This window comes from Pagrus major, chromosome 22 (assembly GCF_040436345.1).
Source record: "Pagrus major chromosome 22, Pma_NU_1.0".
In the NCBI taxonomy this organism is placed as follows: domain Eukaryota; kingdom Metazoa; phylum Chordata; class Actinopteri; order Spariformes; family Sparidae; genus Pagrus; species Pagrus major.
Genome location: NC_133236.1, coordinates 16,970,415 through 16,989,254, shown reverse-complemented (window position 1 = coordinate 16,989,254; position 18,840 = coordinate 16,970,415). Strand labels below are relative to the sequence as shown.

Below are 18,840 nucleotides of genomic sequence, written 5' to 3'. Positions count from 1 at the left end.
GCATATTTATACACGCCAGCGACAGCTCCAATCGTGGCTAAAATTTCAGTAACGTCATTTAATGACTTCGAGTTTCTTTTTAATCATTACATTATAGGTTAGCTGTTATCAACAGCTAGCTCAGACTCGGCTACCAACGTTAGCTAGCATTCTAGGTACTGCAAGCCACCAGCGATCTTGTCAGGCACTTTTTTTCATTCGTAACTTAGAAAACCACCACATTAGGCAGATGTTAACGAAAGCCACGTGAGCAAATTTGGACATTCAGGGCAACAATAACCAACGGTTCAATCTTTAACATGAGGAACAGTCATGGCATGAAATTAGCAACTCAGGAAATAGTCATGTCCCTGCGTGCAAAATGAAGTTGTGACACTCACCATGTAGCTCGTTTTCTTGTCGGTGGAGAATTTACTTGACTTTTACCTAAAAATGTTGGTTTGTCGCAATGATACACACAGTAATTTACAGCTTTCATCACTTAAAAGCAGAATACAGGAGCCTGTCATGTCACAATGGGTGCTTCATTGACTCTGTTATTAAAAGTAACTTAAACCACTTGAGTTATTTGTGTCAGGCAGCCACTGTGGTGACTACAAAGTACAGTATGATGTGCAGAATAGCAAAAAAAAAGGGCCTGTACTCATTTTCATGTTAACAAACCACTCATGTTTGTATCTCTAAACTTCAATGATGACTATCGTTTATTGACAAAATCACGATGTCCTGTCTTCTTCAGGCTTTCCCGTGGAATGAGCGTTCCATGCAGCATCCTAGGTATGAATGACGTGGCCTGGCAGGAGACGAGAGGTGGGATGCTGCATGCAAATGGTGCTCCTGAGACCGGAGGTGTCAGAGTTCACGGTGGAGGGCCCTTAGCCACAGTTGGAGTAGCTGGACAGGCTCCCGGAGTCCCACATTTACAGGGCATGGACAGGGTTGTCAACCCCACCCCAGGTACCCCGCAGCCCCCGCTGAGTGGACGATCTCAGGATGACGCCACAGTCGGGTACTTCTTCCAGAGGCAGCCTGGAGAGCAGCTCGGAGGTTGCACACCCAGCAAGCACCGTTGGCCAACCGGAGACGCCAATCATGTTGATCAGGTAAAGTGTCCGGTGATTGCAATGTTACTAGAGCAACACCCCCGTCTTTCACAAGTCGTAGAGACGCCCGTCAGACATGTGGTTCACTCACGCTGACCCCAGAACGCAACAAAATGAGGAAACACTGAAGCTAATTGCAAGAAACTCGGCTTGATAATTGATCAGTCAGTTTGTAGCTAATCTCTGTAGCGTCGTGCTGCCTCAGAGTCGGTGTTTGAACGCATAATGTGAACAGTAAGACCCGTTTGTCACCACTGACATCGTCTGTGTCACATGTTCAGTTGATCTATCAGCTGCCAGCCATTCATCAATTACCATTTTCTTCTAGGCAATGTTTATTGCAGTTGGAGCAAATGAATAGAGCTGCCCGGGGGTGCAGCAGTACAAGGACGTGTCTTTACAATGACAAATGAATCTCTCATAGAAAAATGGGAGTGTGTAAGGTTTCCTGTACAAAGTGTACAAATAATTTAGTAATCGCATTGAAGCAACAAAATAAAATTGTGTTATTAAGTTTATTTTGATGTTCGTTGCAGAGAAAAGGCCCAAACTAAACGCTGTAATAATTAAAGTCTATAATTTACTCCAGCTAGATTAATTTATATGATAAATCAAAGGTGAGTCTGTTATTTGTTTAACCTGAGTTGGTCCTTTTTATGTGTTGATGCCAGTAATTAATTTGAACTCAGCCTCCCGTTCGAGCCTGAGTGGTAAAAAAAATGTCGGGTGTCATGAAACTGGACTATTTAACGATTCCTGAAAATATTTACATTCATGTTCAATACCAAGGGGAAAGATTGACATAACACTGAGGGTAAAACATTTAAGAATTTTATGAAAAGATAAATAAAACATGACCAGATAACCCTTCACTTGGCTAGTAGCATAGAACGGACTAGTAAATATTTAATATCACCTTTTTGTAAGAAACGTTTTAAAAATAGTGTGTGTGAAGTCGCTGTAGAGTGCAGCTGGTGCAGGTGTATCGATACTGCAGAAAATGAATATTGAGGCTGTTTCAAATGTTCAGTAATAATATAAGTGGATATTTTTGACAACACTAACATTTTCTGACTGTTTTTATTTTGTAGTTGAAATGTATTCGTATTATTTCTCATCTGGCTGGTGAGTTAAGCGGGAAGGGAATCAGTGACAGACCAGCTGCACCTAATATTGTAGGTTATTGTTCTATATTTGTATAGTTTAATAGTTTCAATGTTATTTTGTCATGTCAAAGTGTTGAATGTGTTGCTGAGAAGTGAACAGCAAATCAACCTCTCAGTCCTTTTATTTATTCATACTGTCCATTCTACTAATCAACATAAAATTCCAATAAAATATTAATATAAACGTATATTTACATGTATATAGATCAAGTATTCTATTTAATCAAAGCTGTATTATGTATGTATTTATATGTATGTGTGTATTTTGGATATCGCCCCGAGCCTACTGCTCAGCGCACTAATGTTACATCTCCATGTCCCTTTTTATTATTTTCTTGTTAGTCTCCGCTGCAAAGAATAAAATGTGTGAGACCAGGCCTCTGGCGACTGCACTGGCACAGCAGGGGTGTGACCTATGCCGTGACAATTGGCCAGTCTTACTATTGGATACTGGAGCTCCACCTTACTGGAGGCTGGATAGAAAGTATTTGATAGAACATAATAGAGCTTTGATTAATACAGGTAACACTATAAAGGCTGGACAAACAGACTTTGTTCTGCAATAATGTTGGAAAAGTTAAAGCTATTCTTTGTTTTCTATGTAGTTTTATTGAGCCTCCACCAGACCTGACTGTTTGGTTACTGATATTTGGGCCCCTCAGCAAATAAACTCTGGTTAAAATAGCTTTTCTGTGCTCATCCCCCCTCTCTTTACCAATCATCAGTTGGGATTTGTGAAAATTGTACATTTTTAATTTCCTTGTTTGGGGCCAGCCTTGTAATGATTGAATCGTGGAGTCACATGGCCTCTTAATCTGCCTCAATCCAATAATTGGGCAAAAGTCCCTCCTTTAGTTTGAGTCCACATTTTCCATCATGTCTGAAACCTTTTGTTCAACAGGCCGCTCTGTGTTTACATACAGTGGAGTCGGCGTGGGGTTATCACTCAGCCTGATGAAAAGAAAGATGCTATCTTTTGGCCGTCTCTTTTCTTTACCAGAGATACGATCCAGGTTCATGTTGCACTGCTGCGCTTTGCTTGTTTTCTTTTTACCCCATTAAATATTTATACGCTCTGACATGTATTGCTGTATGCTAAGGATTTCCATTTGAGGTGACAAAGGCGTAACGATCAGGCCAGGGTGAAGTTTTGGTTTTTTGTAGTAAGTCATCTATACTTGTGGATTTCACTTTTTGTGAAAGTCGTCGCAGCACTACCGTGTTTTTCCCTTCTGTAATGTCACAGTGCTCGATCTGCTTGATGATTTTAATCCGTCATGTGTTGGTGACCTTTGAACATCTGTTGTGTGAATGTCATTCTCGACAATGTTATACTTTTGGTAATTAAATAACGGGAAGCTAATTAAGTACAATAATTGCTTATTTCAAAGCAGAAGCTGATAGCTGATAAACATTAAATGGAAGGCCACAAAATTGAGGAAAATATTCTGTTTACAATCCAGCTTTTCTTCCTCTTGTCTCAGGTCCGTGCTGTGGATGAAATGAACTATGACTTCCAAGCTCTTGCTTTGGAGTCGAGGGGAATGGGAGAAGTAAGTAGTTTTTGGTCCTAACATTGAGTCCTTGTTCTTCGTTCTCGTACAGTAATGACTTAAGAAGAAAACACCAGCTTGTCTAGGTTTGAAAGGTACCTTCAGACATCTTTAGTTTGCTCCTTTTTATTGTACATCAGATTACGCGAGGAGAGGGCAGTTGTGACCAGTGAAAGAGCAGGAGACACAAACCAACTCCCTCTCATGCTTGCAAGCTCGGCAGGGTTGTGTTTTAAGATTAGGGGTCTAAATCACTCGTTTCATCAGATACAATATTATATCAATCTATGGACAATAATATATTTTCCGATATTTCAAAGTCTGCCAGGTTACGCTTTTGATAGGTTTAAATTCAGGGGCCTGCGACTATATGAGACAATATCATATCCCCGTTTTACACAGTTGGTTACAGAAGAAGCTTCCACCCCTTTCATCCCTGCTTTTGGCCCATTTAATAACGGGTCTCAGTAACCAATCCTTAATTACACCTCAGGATTGACAAAAAAGTAGTTCAGTAGTTAGTTTTGTGTATGAGCATAAGGACAAAAAACACAAGTTTCCTCCATGAAGGAGCAAACTACAATCCTGACAGCCCCTTAAGTCTTCAGAAATCTGTGTTCATTGTAGATTTTTGTTGAAGTGAAAAAATTCTCAGCTGTCTACTGTATTAAAATCTAATGTTCAAACTTAAACTAACCACCATACATCTGATTTTAAATGAGATGTTGTTGATAGCGGCGTATTTCAATTATTACATTGCGTGTAGACATGTGGTGATCTTGCAGATGCTTAGAAAATATGTGAAATTTCTTTTTAGCTTCTGCCAGCAAAGAAGCTGTGGGATTCTGATGAGTTGGCCAAGGATGGAAGGAAAGGGATGCTTCTTGGCGAGGAGTGGAGGGACAATGCATGGGGATCATCTCGTGAGTGGCTCCTTTGTTGTCTTTGTCTCCTATTTTCATGCAGCGTTTCTTTCTTCCACGTAGGGCTTTTACCCAGCTATAGTTTATATACACACAACTGTTTAGATATTTGATCGCAGCTTTTCATTCAGATCATTCAGTGTCTCAGCCAATCATGGTGCAGCGGCGACCAGGCCAGAGTTTCCATGGGAATGGTGATGCCAATTCTGTGCTTTCACCTCGCTCAGAAGGTGGAGGCCTCGGGGTGAGCATGGTGGAGTACGTCCTGAGCTCCTCTCCTGGTGACAAGATGGATGGTCGCTACAGGAACGGTGGATATGTAAGTCAAGCTTCTGTATCACATCTAACTCAAAAAGAAAGGGCTTCAAACAACCAAGGGTGGCACACATTCATACCTAATCTTTGTATGAATACAGGGTGGAGGAGATGTTGACCAGGATGGGAGAGAGAAGAACGATGCCCAAGAGAAAGTGTCCCCCTTTGAAGAGGACAAGAGCCCAGAGATGAAGGTGGGAGAGGAGAGCGATCCCACCAAAGCCAACGGAAGAGGCCTACTAAATGGCATGGACAGAGATTGCAAAGATTTTAAGTAGGTTTTTCCTTTTTTTACAGTAACGAAGTAAACAGCTACATATTGTTTGATGCTTTATAACGATGGCTCTTTCTAAATAATCCTATTTCAGAGCTCCCAAAGCTGTTTTAACAAGTCTCATTGAAGTTCCTCTAATGTTTGCATTTCAAAGCACAGAATCCCAAACATGATCAAAATGTCCAAATGAGTGAGTGAAGTTAAAAGTAGTGGCTTCTTGTACGAGGCAAAGTTTTGTACTTGGCTTGTGCGCTGGTCATTAACGTCTTTTCCTTCTCAGTCCAACCCCAGGAAGCCGTCAAGCCTCCCCCACTGAGGCCGTGGAGCGGATGGGTCCCAGTCAGACGGGTTTGGAGATGATGGGACAGCACCACCCACATGCCCTCCAACAGCACAACCCCGCTCAAAACAAGGCCCCAGCTGAGGACTTCCAGAACCAGGAGGCCCAGAACATGGGAGGAATGGAGCAGCAAGCTGGTGTGGAGTCCCTCCAGTTCGACTATGCGGGAAATCAGATTCAGGTGGACTCATCGGGGACTCCAGTTGGATTGTTTGACTACAGCTCTCAGCAGCAGGTTTGTTTAAAACATATCTATCAAGAGCTCTAACTGTGAGTTTGCTCAACAGTTTGTAATTATTATTTTTATTTTTTTCCCCAGTTGTTCCAGAGATCAAATCCCCTGACCGTTCAACAACTCACTGCAGCGCAGCAGCAACAGTACGCCCTGGCTGCAGCCCAGCAGCAGCATCTTGGTAAGTCAGCTCTTTGTCTCGCTCAATGTGTCCTGTAATACAGTTTGTCTCAAATTGTCGAGTGATCTATTGCATACTCATTTGAATGAGATTTGATATGGAAATAATGAATTACATTACCGTTATTACCCAGCTGGCCTTGCTCCTGCATTTGTGCCAAACCCTTACATCATCAATGCTGCCCCCCCTGGAACCGATCCCTACACTGCTGCTGGGCTGGCAGCAGCAGCCACGCTCGCAGGTGAGCATAGAGCACATTTTCATACCCCTGAGTTTGTTTGTTTGTTTGTTTTTGAAGTGCTGCCATGATCAGATGTATTTGATGTGCGTGTAACATCCAAATGTCTTCCTCAGGTCCCACAGTGGTTCCACCACAGTACTATGGTGTTCCTTGGGGCGTGTACCCGGCCAATCTTTTCCAGCAACAGGCTGCATCAAATGCCAATCACTCAGCTAATCAGCAAGCATCCAATCAGGGACCAGGGCCTGGCCAACCTCAGGTAGGATGGACTGTCTATGATCTGAAAGGTGTTTTATAAAAAGCAGGGCTCATTATGAACAAGCCTAAAAATTAAACTGGATTAAGCTATTTCATAAAAACAACTCTGAGCTAATGTGGCCAGATGAGTTCATCACTTCATTGTGAAGAAAACTGCTTTTGTACGTACAAAACTACAACGAAAAACACCATTGTTAAAATCTCATCAGATTGGCTTTCTGTCCCCGTTGTGTTTTAATAGACAGGTTTCTGGTGTGTTTGTTTAATTTTGTTTACTTTGTGACTTTGAAAGAGGGAACGAGTAGTAAAAGTGATTTTTACTATAACAGCCATGGGTAAAAGTTGGTTACTTGATTTCAAGTGCAGTCTCTTCACAGCAGACATGTTGACCTGAATGTTGTGCAGATCCTTTAAACTGAAAAGGATATGAACTCAGACTTTAAGAGCAGTCTGTGTCAATATGTGGTTCATTAAAATTAACTGCAAATTGACTGGAGTTCACAGTCGAGCAGCAAAGAGGAACAAGTGAGAAAACTGTAACGCTGGTTAAACTTGAGGTGAAGCTAATGTGACCTGATCAAACTCACCAGGATGGATACATTCACATGATAACTTATTTTAACCTGCTTAAGGAAATGTTATATAAATAAGCCTGATTCAACTAAAGAGCCCCCTTGTTTCTAAATATTAAGCGTCTGTGTTCTTCAGATTTAAAGGCTCAATCATCTCATGGTATGAGCACACACAGTTAAACAAACACAAAATAATCCAGTTCTAAATTTAATAGAAAATTACTTGTTTGTGTGTTTTTTCAAATGAGGGGTTTCTATATTTGTCCTGCTGTGCTTGGGTTTAAAAGTGGGTGTGGCTCAGTTCACTTCAGAGTGATGTTTATGTTGCTAGGCAACTGTCAATCTAATCTGATCAAGCTGAACCCACTCAGTCCAGATGAAGCTCTGACTAGTTTTATTTGTTTAATGCAACATAGAAATACCTAATATTTGAAGGCACGTTTTCAGGAGCTTGTAGGTGTGACTGTGTCCTTACCTTTTCCTCCAGGTGATGCGTACAGGAAGCAACCAGCGACCTCTTACACCGGGTCAAGGCCAACAGAGCCAGCAAGAATCTCTAGCTGCAGCAGCTGCTGCAAACCCAGCACTGGCCTACGCAGGAATGCCTGGTAGGTAGACCACCTAACAAACTAACTAACAGCCAAACAGTTATCTTTACTGCTTGATGTCATTTGAACAGCTCTTTGAGTATATTTTGTAGTGATGTGCATGACTTAGTAATTGGTCTGACACTAGAAACATCTACCTTGTTATTGAATTGTTTTGAACTGTTGTGTATATGTTGAAATGTATAATTGCTGAGTAATTTTTCTGCTCCTTATTTCTCAGGTTATCAGGTGTTGGCCCCTGCAGCCTATTATGACCAGACCGGGGCCCTGGTAATGGGCCCTGGTGCCCGAACTAGTCTAGGTGGGCCAGTCCGTCTAGTCCAGACCCCTCTCCTCATCAACCCTGCAGCAGCACAAGCTGGTAATTACTAGTCCACCTGTCCGTATACTTATCAATGTGTGGATCCACTCCTCTCTGAGCTTATTTAATTAGTACCACTCGCAGCCATTCTGACCTTGGCTCTCTTTTTATCCTTCACACTCTTCCTCTCTGCCTCCACCAGCAGCTGCGGTGTCAGCATCTGGCTCCGGTAACAACATGTCTGGTCCTCCAGCCAACGGACTGTACCGCTCAATGCCTCAACCTCAGCCCCAGCCGCAGCAGCAGCAGGCTCCCCCACCCAGCAGTGGCCTGCCCTCCAGCTCTTTCTACGGATCTGGATCAGTCCCCAACACGTCTCAGAGCAGCTCCCTTTTCTCACACACCTCTGCTGCACCACCAAGCTCCTCTCTGGGCTTCAGCAGTACCGGCGGCTCCCTTGGTGTTGGTCTGGGCTCTGCTCTTGGAGGCTTTGGCTCCTCTGGTCAGTGACTCTGCCACAAGCTACATGACGATTAAAGAAAGTGTTTATTGTAAAGGATCTGTTTACTTACATCGGTCTTTTTTTTCTTGTTTTTTCTTGCAGTATCCAGCTCTACCAGTAGCAGTGTATCTCGCAGGGACTCCCTGTTGGCAAGCTCTGACTTATACAAACGCGGCGGCAGCAGTTTAACCCCCATCGGCCAGCCCTTTTACAACAGCCTGGGTTATTCGTCTTCACCCAGTCCTATTGGCCTCACACCAGGTCACTCCCCACTCACTCCTCCCCCCTCTCTGCCCTCCTCTCATGGATCTTCCTCTAGCCTTCACCTAGGTAAGCCTAATATTCATGTAAATGGTGAATTCATATTAAGTTCTGTCACTATGCATAACAACTACAATGATCGTGGTCAACTGCCTGTCATCCTAGGTGGCCTGACCAATGGCAGCGGGCGTTACATTTCCGCAGCGCCTGGAGCTGAGGCAAAGTACCGAAGCGCCGGCGGGACGTCCAGTCTCTTCAATTCCAGCAGCCAGCTGTTCCCTCCATCTCGACCCCGCTACAGTCGCTCCGATGTCATGCCGTCCGGACGTAGCCGCCTACTGGAGGACTTCAGGAACAATCGCTTCCCAAACCTCCAACTCCGTGATCTGCCTGGACACATGGTGGAGTTCTCTCAAGACCAGCATGGATCCAGGTGCCTCAGATGTGCTTTTTGGCATAAAAATGCTACTTGATTCAGCTATTTGAACTGTAAACCTAAACACTAGGAGTGCACTGCGTTGGTGTCTTAATTTTCCATCTCGACTCTTTTTCCAATCTTGTCTGTCTAGATTTATCCAGCAGAAGCTTGAAAGAGCCACTCCTGCTGAGAGGCAGATGGTGTTCGGAGAGATTCTGCAAGCAGCATACCAACTGATGACTGATGTGTTTGGGAATTACGTCATCCAAAAGTTCTTTGAGGTTGGGACTGTTTAAAGTTTGCCTTGGTGTCATTTCTGTTTTTTTAGAACAGAGACTCTCGTTCTGTTTCATCTGTGGAAAATGGAGTTTGTTTTGTGTCGGTCAGTTTGGAAGTGCAGACCAGAAGCTGGCTTTGGCAACACGTATCCGTGGACACGTCCTGCCCCTGGCTTTGCAGATGTATGGTTGCAGGGTCATTCAGAAAGCCCTGGAGTCGATTTCCTCAGACCAGCAGGTAATTGTAAGTGAGATTTCACTTGTTTTTCACAAAGTTTCTGCTAATGATGTTGTATTGATCTTCTTAACGTCTTTTTGTCTTTAATTTTCAATTCAAACACTGACATCTGTAAAAATTGTCCCTATTTACTTCACTTCAGAGCGACATCGTCCGAGAGCTTGATGGCCACGTCTTGAAGTGTGTCAAGGACCAGAATGGAAACCATGTGGTGCAGAAGTGTATTGAGTGTGTCCAGCCGCAGGCCCTGCAGTTCATTATTGATGCCTTCCAGGGACAGGTGGGTTTATTATTTTAAGCAATAACTCAGCTGCCAGACATTCCTCTTATAATCTACATTTTAAGTTGGTGGGGATGGAAATGTTAATTGTTTTAAAAGACCTTCATAAATCCAAATGTTTATTTCCTCTGACCAAAACCAAACCACAGAAACATAACTTATAGATCCATCACATGAACATTAAGGAATGTCAAATTATTGAACGCAAATTAGGTAACAGCTCAATTTTTGTTAAACTACCTCTATATTAATCAACTCTTATTTTTACTTCCTTTCGCAGGTGTTTGTGCTCTCCACACACCCTTATGGCTGCAGAGTTATCCAAAGGATTTTGGAGCACTGCACCCAGGAGCAGACTCTGCCCATCCTGGAAGAGCTGCATCAGCACTCTGAACAGCTGGGCCAGGTGAGCACATCTGTCTCCAGTCTTGTCTCCTTTCTAAGCCCACGTTGTTTGCAAAAGTCTTTTTTTTTTTTTTTTACGTTTGCTAGATGTGACAGATGGTTGTTGAGAAATGTGCTTGTCTCATGTATTCGCATGTCTCCTTCATGTTTGAGCATTTCATATTTTCAGCCTGTCATTGGTCCTGTGTAGTTTGTGGTCTTGCTAAGTGTAAAGTGTAAGGATGAATGTAATTGTGCTGTTAGCTGTCATTACATCTGACATATGTGATTATTTAAACATCCACCCTGCCCCCTCACTTATTCCATCTAGAAATATCAAGGCGTATCATTGGAGATGACACCCAAAACATATTATACAGTGTCCCGTGATGCACTGTTCAAGGTCAGAGCAATTTGCCTCTCTCTCGCGGATGTCCCCGTTCTCCCTTCCTCTTTCCCTTTTTTTTAATCTTTTCTCTTATAAACAATCTAATTTAACATTTAGATAGTTCTCCAACTCCCAACTTCTTTTACAGGCCTTCTCCTAACCCACTGAGCCGCCTTTTTCTCACCTTCTTCCCTCTCTTGCTTTATGCCACAGAGGAAATTACAAGGCACATGCTTCCCTGCTGTCTGATGATCCCTCTCTTTTGCCTCCAGCATCTCTTGATCAATCTGTTTTTCTGTTTTCCTTCTTGATTTCCATGTAATTATTTGATAGAAGATTTCTGGGAGTTTGAAACTCTTTGGGCAACTAAAGTGTTTGTAAATCACTTCACCTTGAGTACTTTGAAGTTTAAGAGCTAAAGAATGCAGGTTCTTGGTAAAACAGATTGACAGGAAATGGATTTGAAGGCAAATACTTCTAAATTAAAGGTGGAGATTACGTTACCTACCCAACAAATTACTACTTAAAAAAAGATCAAGTCAGAGTGGTATTATTTGTTGCTTGGTCAGGTGAGTTCTTGTCTCCATCTTGTCACACTAAAACCACACCCATAACTGTCTATCACCCATTTCTGAAGGGGCAAAGATGCTATTGGTTGTGTTGTCTGGTCAGCAGCACTCCAAACCAGCAGCATCTGCTTTGTCTGACCTTCCGCAGTGATGACGTAAGGGTTATTTGTTAGACTACTGATGGGGGTGTCACTCATTCGTCTATCTATCTAGAGATGCATGATTATCTCACACCCATTAAGACCAATGGTGAAAAGTAGTGCATGAGTATCAATCAGAATAAAGGGTGTCGCACGGAGTCCTTTTGTGATTAATTACTATTGTACTGGCTGTTTACCTTGAACTCACGTCCTCCACTGCCTCCTGCAGGATCAGTACGGTAACTACGTCATTCAGCATGTTTTGGAGCACGGCAGGCCAGAGGATAAGAGCAAGATAGTCGCAGAGGTTCGTGGGAAGGTTCTCGTCCTTAGCCAACACAAATTTGCAAGGTAAGCTATGTCTTAGGCCTGCAACTAATGGTTATTTTCATTGTTGATTAGTTTCTCGATTAATTGGTTGGTTGTTTGGTCTGTAAATTGTTAGAAAATTGTGAAATTCTTTGTTTCTAATGGCACATTTTCAAAACACCACCCACTGGTTCATTTTTTAAACATCAATTCAACAGGCCTCTTAATTATGTATCACAATTAGAACATTGACATACAAGGAAACTGATTCAAACTCTTCTAAATGGAGATATAAAAAGCATCCAGCAGGACATGACCATGACCGGTGCTGCAACTCCTTCAACTCGGTTATGAATTAATTTGTGTGATAAAAGCTTTTCTCTCTCTGTCCTCAGTAATGTCGTGGAGAAGTGTGTGATCCACTCCTCACGTGCAGAGAGAGCTCTGCTGATCGATGAAGTGTGCTGCCAGAAAGACGGGCCCCACAGCGCCCTGTACACCATGATGAAGGACCAGTACGCCAACTACGTTGTCCAAAGAATGATTGACATGGCAGAACCTGCTCAGCGCAAAATCATCATGCACAAGGTTGGTACACCTCTAAATCCCTGTGATCATAAAAGGATATTAAATTAGGGGCCTTTTTATGAAACAGCTGGTCAGAGTTAAACCTTTGTCTTAGTGAATTCATATTTGGACTAAAGGTTTGAAGAGATAAAAACACTATACCAAAGATTAAATATAACCTTTTTATTCTCCAACATCAGAACATTTTACTGACACGGACTCGATAAGACCTGTTAACCAATATTTAAGTGATGGAAGGTTTCAGTTGGTACATCTGAGTGTCTAATGTTCTTTTGTAACTTTCTTACATGTTTAATGTAACGTTATCACGTGAAACTTGTCACATTATTACAATAAAATGTCCACGTCCTAACCTGATAGTGTTTTTAATCCTCCTTGTGTGGCAGCTTGAAAAATGACTTAACTTGTCTATCAGCATTGTTGTAGATCAAGTAATTGATTTAAATAAAAATCACTTAAGCTAGTTTGAATTTGCTGACCTTTGCCGTCTCTCCCTTTTTCAGATCCGGCCTCACATTGCCACTTTACGCAAGTACACCTACGGGAAGCACATTCTGGCCAAGCTAGAAAAGTACTACATGAAGAGCGGATCTGAACTGGGTCCCATCGGTGGCCCCACGAACGGCCTCATGTAGTGATATCAACGTCCTCAGTCCCCTGAAGAAGTGGAGGAGTTGGAGCCCCAAACCCCCTGTTCTGTGAGAGACGCTCCTTAGCCATAGGGGTTAGCCTTTGACACCCTCTGTCGTCCCTTTTTTTGGGGGGAATTACCAAAAATAAAAAAAAATAAAAAAGACAAGTCAACTTCACCTAAGAACGCTGTGACAACTGAGCCCTGCCACTCTGCCACCCCTGGTGCCGGTCCCCAGCGTGGACCCCAGGGGACGCACAGTCAGCAGGCCGACTTTTCCTGGGTAAAGCACAAGCCCATTGTTAATGATGTAATTGATGTATTTGACTGGTTTTCATATTATCTTGTACATTTAGTTTTTTACCTTGTAAATTCTCTGTAGAAAAAAAAAACTTATACACATTTGCTGAAATTTACAATTCCTACAATTAACACCAGCAAGTGATTTTATAAGGCTAAACTGAGTGATCCTTTTTAAACAAAAGAAACAATTCCATTTGTTTTTGTAACCAGACTTATTATGTCAGCTGTTCTAATTAAGTCTAGGCAATTGAATATTATATTTATATATTATCTCATGCACAGTAAAAGTGTTTTCCCATGCCAAAGCAGCTGATGGATTAGTTTTCAAATAGCACTACATAGTATGGATGGATATAAACCCCTCCGTCCACAGAGAGTACTATGTATCACGTGCCACAGTCACCCAGAGGTCTTCGAGACCGCTTTCTACGAGCTTGGCTTCGGGGATTGGTGCTTCAGTCTAGGGTGGTGTTTTCCAGTGGTGGCTTTTTCTTGCCTACCTGATGTTTTCGGTACTAATTATTACAGACTGACCAACCTGAGCTGCTGCATCCTCTGAGCCCCATTCGAGCCGTCGTTCCCTCATCCAGGTGATCACTCGGAGTTTATGCAAGATAAAAGCTACCATTAACTTATAGATGCAGACAGAGCATGAGTTTGGGTTGTACAGCGGGCGTGTAACCTGGTATAATCTTAACATGAATTGACCGTAGTGGGGGGGGGGGGGCGGGCTTTTTGTGGGGATAGTGGGGGTGGGAGTGGGCTATGTGTTGGCATGCTGTGACAGGTTTTAATCCTTGGAATGAATTTTTTTCTTTATCATGTTTTGTGTAACATCTTATCTGTCTTGTAGTTTTGAGATGAACACTGCCCTAGAAAACGGTATCTTTATGTACTGAATAATCATCTCTTGCGTAGAAGTAGTTTAGCGATGTATAGCATCTTTATGTATGAGTAACTTGTTGCTTTTGGGTAGGGGGCTTTGCAGCATTGATGGGACCCCCACCGCCTGAAGGTCAGAGTAGTTGATTTAAAAAAAAAAAAACTGTTGTGAAGTGGAGCTTATCCCAGCTTTGTACATCTGAGGTGAAATGAACTAGAACTAGTGGGATGAGTTGAAGAAAGGGATGCTGAGAGAACCTTTTTTATGGTTCTGTTTTTGTTTTGTTTTATAAGTTTCTTCTTTTCCTTCGGGTGGATATGCAAGTGCATTGGTGGAGGCTGGTGGGGCCATCGAAAGCTATACAATTCACCTGTAATGCTCGTAGTGATGGCTTCTTTGCTTCATATGAATAATTGTAGAATACATGTAGTATATGTGCAGTTAATAAGTGTAAGATTATTAGTTTAATTGAAAAAAAAAAATGTCTAGTCGTGGTGTTTGACAGGCCTTGCTCTAAATTTGTAGTGATGCTTTTATTTCGTCTGTACAGTTGTACATTTGTAAACGTTTATGCTGTAAATGGGATGTCTTTTACACTTTTTTGGGGAGAAAAAGGCAAAAATGTGCATTTTGATGTGTGTATATTCATCACTCCTTTCCCCTTGAATATAATGTATACAGTTTTATTTGATCAAGTGTTATTTTAAAGAAAAAAAACTTTACGGCTTCACAATCCGGCATGATTTTTGTTTTTAATCCGCTATGGGAAAGGCCAGCCTCTATTTGTACCAGAGCTGTAACATCCACTGTTGATAGTCTTTCTGATGTGTGACAGTTTAAAAAAAATAGATAAAAAAAACAAACACTCTGTACTAAAACTGAGGCTGCATTTAGTCCTCTCTGCTACCATGGAAACTTCACAGGATATGACAAGAATTATTTTTGTACAGAAGAGTGCTGTATTTTGGAACAGCTACTACCTTGTAAGCAAACGCAATGTAAAATATTGTCAATTATATAAATATGAACATATGAGTTTTGTCACACTGTCAAAGTCATGTACATTTTCAGGTGGCCTTATGTACATTTCCAGATGTTAGATGAAGAAAAAAAAAACTCATTTTTGGAAGCAGAATTGTGACTATGTATGATTAAACTGTTCTTCTAACATTTGACCAGCATTGTAGTGGTTTTTCCCATGTTTTGGTCTTTTTTTTGTTAGTTTTTTGTTCTTTAAGCTGTTTTTAGCTAATTAGATTAAGTGAAAGTCATCCATATGGATAGTACCTAAGTAAATGCCCTACATTATCTAACCAAGTAAAAGTAAATTATACATAATAAAATAATTTTGAAGTTATCAAAATACATGTAGTGGAGTAAAAGTGTAATATTTGCCTCTAAAGTACAGTCGAGTGGACGTATAAAGTAGCAGAAAATGGAAATACTTAAAGTACAAGTACAGCACTTGAGTACCTGTAGGCTGCTTACATTACATTACTGACCACAAGGAATATAAAGTAGTTCCCGGCTCCACCTTCATACTGCTTCAGTACACATAATGCATCAATAATAATACTTGAAAAGATATAAATGAATATAAGATTTGTAAGAGGAGCCATTTGCATAACATACTTTTGTTTTTAATACTTTCACACTTTTGTAGCTTTATTCTATATATTGTGGTATGTCTATGTTGAGTTAAGAAAATGATCCGAGTTGTATTTTTCTGATAATCCTTCATATAATATCTTGCAACTCAGTTTAGTTCTTGATTTCAAGAGATTTATTGAAGTTTTGTGGACCCTTGAGACCTTATGAAGTGGTTTCAGTATCTTTCATAAGAAAAAAAAAATTAAAAAGAGGAAAGAGTTTACAAAGAAGTAAGGTGAACAGAACAGCAGCACGAACAAAACACATGTAAGTGAAAATAAAGCTACATGAAGGACATGAAACACGGATAATACATAAAACATATGTACAAAACAAAGTAAGATTAAAAATGAAATAGAAAAAAATACAATACGGTTAGACGTCATTTAAAAGAATAAATAATGAAATTTAAAAAAACTTTACTCCAGTGTCTCTTGTAATCACGTCATCGGCATGATTTATTGGTGGGCGTGGTTTGGGAAGCACCGCGGAGGCTCGAGGTTCAATCAGAGCACCTGCGAAGGTCCGTGAAGAGGAAGAGGACAAAATAAACCGGACACCAACTCCACTGAAACATGAGGAAACCTTTAATCACCTCGTTATTCTTTACTTTTGTGTTAATACGTCCAGTTTACACGACGGTAAGTCATTTTACAGTCTGTCACACGTACATTTTTTTTACAGTGTAGACGTTACTCAATCTGCACTCACCTTTCTCACTTCCTGAAGTTAGCCAAGACATGTCAAGGTGTGTTTATCTACGACCTGGTTGTTTACTAACTTTTGTGTTTTTGTTTATTAATTGAAACCTGAATTAGTGTCAGGTACAGCTGCCTATAATTAATTTACAGAAGTCGAATATTTTGCATGTTCATTTGCTTCTTCATGTCTATTTTAGGTCAATAATGGCTACTTGCCCTCACATTTTTGTTCCCACCTCGAGTTTCAGACAAAATATTAACTCCAGAGAATTGTAGATATTATGAACAATGTTATAGAAAGTACCTCAAGGTGCTACTTGAGAAAAAGTATAGATATGATGTTAGAATATTACTTATTAAAGTCTTTAAGTCTCAGAAATAAAATTCACAAAGTATTTAAAGCACCTTTCTGGCAATAAATTTACTTGTGTCAAAAGTAAAAGTAAACTTATACGTGTATGTACATGACTGTAAACTGTAAATATATTTTTCTGATTATCGTAATCAGTTTTTTTTAATCCAGTTGCTGATAAAATAAATCAATTTAAAAATGCACTACTCTGGTTCTGACGAGGTGTGCAATCTGTAACTAAAGTTATTAAATAAATGTAGTGGAGTACGTACAGTATTTGGCTCCAAAATGTAGAGGAGTGGAAGTATAAAGTAGCAGAAAAGTACAAGTACCTCAAAATTGTACTTAAGTATAGTACTTGACATTGCATTACTGATGTAGCCAGTGTGTTTCAGCAGAGGACATCAATCACTGAATGGCGTTTTGGGTTTCTACTAGAAATTACTTATATTGTTTAAGCATTTTTATTTTATAGAAGTAGATGTAGTTCCAGCATTAAATATATTTCATTATTAGACCTACTGTTGACACACTAAAATATAAAATATACTCCATTACAAGTAAAAGTACTCGATCGAAAGTTTACTTTGATGAAAGTTCATAAATAAGTTGGCTGCAAGTACTCGTTATGCAGAATGCCCTCATTCCCTTTGTACTCCCTTTTTATAAGTAATCTAAAAAAGTAATCTAAAACGTGTTTTGAAAGTGAAAACGTAATCATTAAAGTAACTAGTAACTACAGCCGTCAAATAGGTCTAAATATCAAATAAATGTAGTGAAATGAAAAGTATTAGATTTACCTCTGAAATGCGGTGGGGTAGAAGTATAACATAACGTGAAATGGAACTACTAATGTAAAGTACAAATACTTCTAAATTACATTTAAGTGCAGTACTTAATTACTTTCCATCACTGTATTTTGGCCAGCTGCAGGTCTGCTGCAGCCACCTCCATCTGCTGAATCCTCCTTTCCCACCACAGCAGAATGGATTTAACTCTAAAACGTCCATCCTTTTAGGATTGCAGCTAACTGTTATATTTATTTAGCATTTGTTTTGTCTAACAAATGGAAGAAAATACTCAAAAGTTGATATCACAGTTTCCCAGATACCAGGTAATGTCTTTGAATCGCTTATTTTATCTGATCAGCAATGCAAAAACCAAAACTTTAACTTGAAGGGATCTTTTCCATAATGTTCCATAATAGAAATAACAATCTCAGCCTGTCGGTGATAAAAACGGGGACTTTAATGGTCGAAGTTGCCCACAAGATTATCTCTGCAACCACCGCAGCTCGTGTCATGGCTGCCCTCTGAGATGATCTATTGGACTCCAAAACATTTTGTTGTTATTTGTCATTTACACAAAATACAAAAAAAATACAAATACAAAATAATGAAAACAAAGAGCCCAGGTTAAAAATAACAGAATTCCCATTTAAATCTATAAATTAATGGAAATGTTTAGTTTGGTTTAGTTAGTTTAGTTTAGTTCATTAGGTTCAATTACAAGTTAACACAAGGTTTGCTGGATCCGTACTGCCTGATAGCTTGTTTCCAGCGGGAAACTTTATCGGAGCGCACAGCTGGGCAGCACAAACACCAATATCCCTGATCCAGGAAGTACCTCAGGCACATTTTATCTTCTGGCAGGGACTTTTACAGTATAACTGTTCGTGACAGATTGTTCCTCCCTCTGGGTAATCAGCAGTACTCTATCTGACAAAACAAATATTTTTATTCCTCCACCGCCCTCTAAACAATCTTTGGAGTATCAAATATTCACTCCCAGCCTTAAAACCGGCTGTAAAACATCTATAGTTGTCACCTTTGAACAACTAAAAATCCAGTTCTCAATTTAAATGCCTCATGTGTAAGACAATATTAAACTGCAAATAC

General features: G+C 40.5%; 2 protein-coding genes across 2 annotated transcripts in view; both read left to right on the top strand.

Moving 5' to 3' along the window:
• Positions 1-15,414, top strand: part of LOC141017722 (apolipoprotein B-100-like) — a 37,069-nt gene extending 21,655 nt beyond the window's left edge. Inside the window, 22 exon segments of the mRNA XM_073492452.1 lie at positions 740-1,103; positions 3,754-3,822; positions 4,640-4,745; positions 4,877-5,064; positions 5,162-5,334; positions 5,615-5,909; positions 5,994-6,087; positions 6,221-6,328; positions 6,442-6,587; positions 7,646-7,766; positions 7,987-8,127; positions 8,270-8,569; positions 8,672-8,899; positions 8,996-9,263; positions 9,400-9,529; positions 9,636-9,770; positions 9,907-10,044; positions 10,325-10,450; positions 10,760-10,831; positions 11,755-11,876; positions 12,230-12,422; positions 12,926-15,414. Coding sequence (XP_073348553.1) covers positions 740-1,103; positions 3,754-3,822; positions 4,640-4,745; positions 4,877-5,064; positions 5,162-5,334; positions 5,615-5,909; positions 5,994-6,087; positions 6,221-6,328; positions 6,442-6,587; positions 7,646-7,766; positions 7,987-8,127; positions 8,270-8,569; positions 8,672-8,899; positions 8,996-9,263; positions 9,400-9,529; positions 9,636-9,770; positions 9,907-10,044; positions 10,325-10,450; positions 10,760-10,831; positions 11,755-11,876; positions 12,230-12,422; positions 12,926-13,057 — 3,649 coding nt within the window. The 3' untranslated portion in view covers positions 13,058-15,414.
• zpax1 (zona pellucida protein AX 1) overlaps positions 1-18,840 on the top strand; it is a 91,587-nt gene that overhangs the window by 37,458 nt on the left and 35,289 nt on the right. The window lies entirely within an intron of this gene.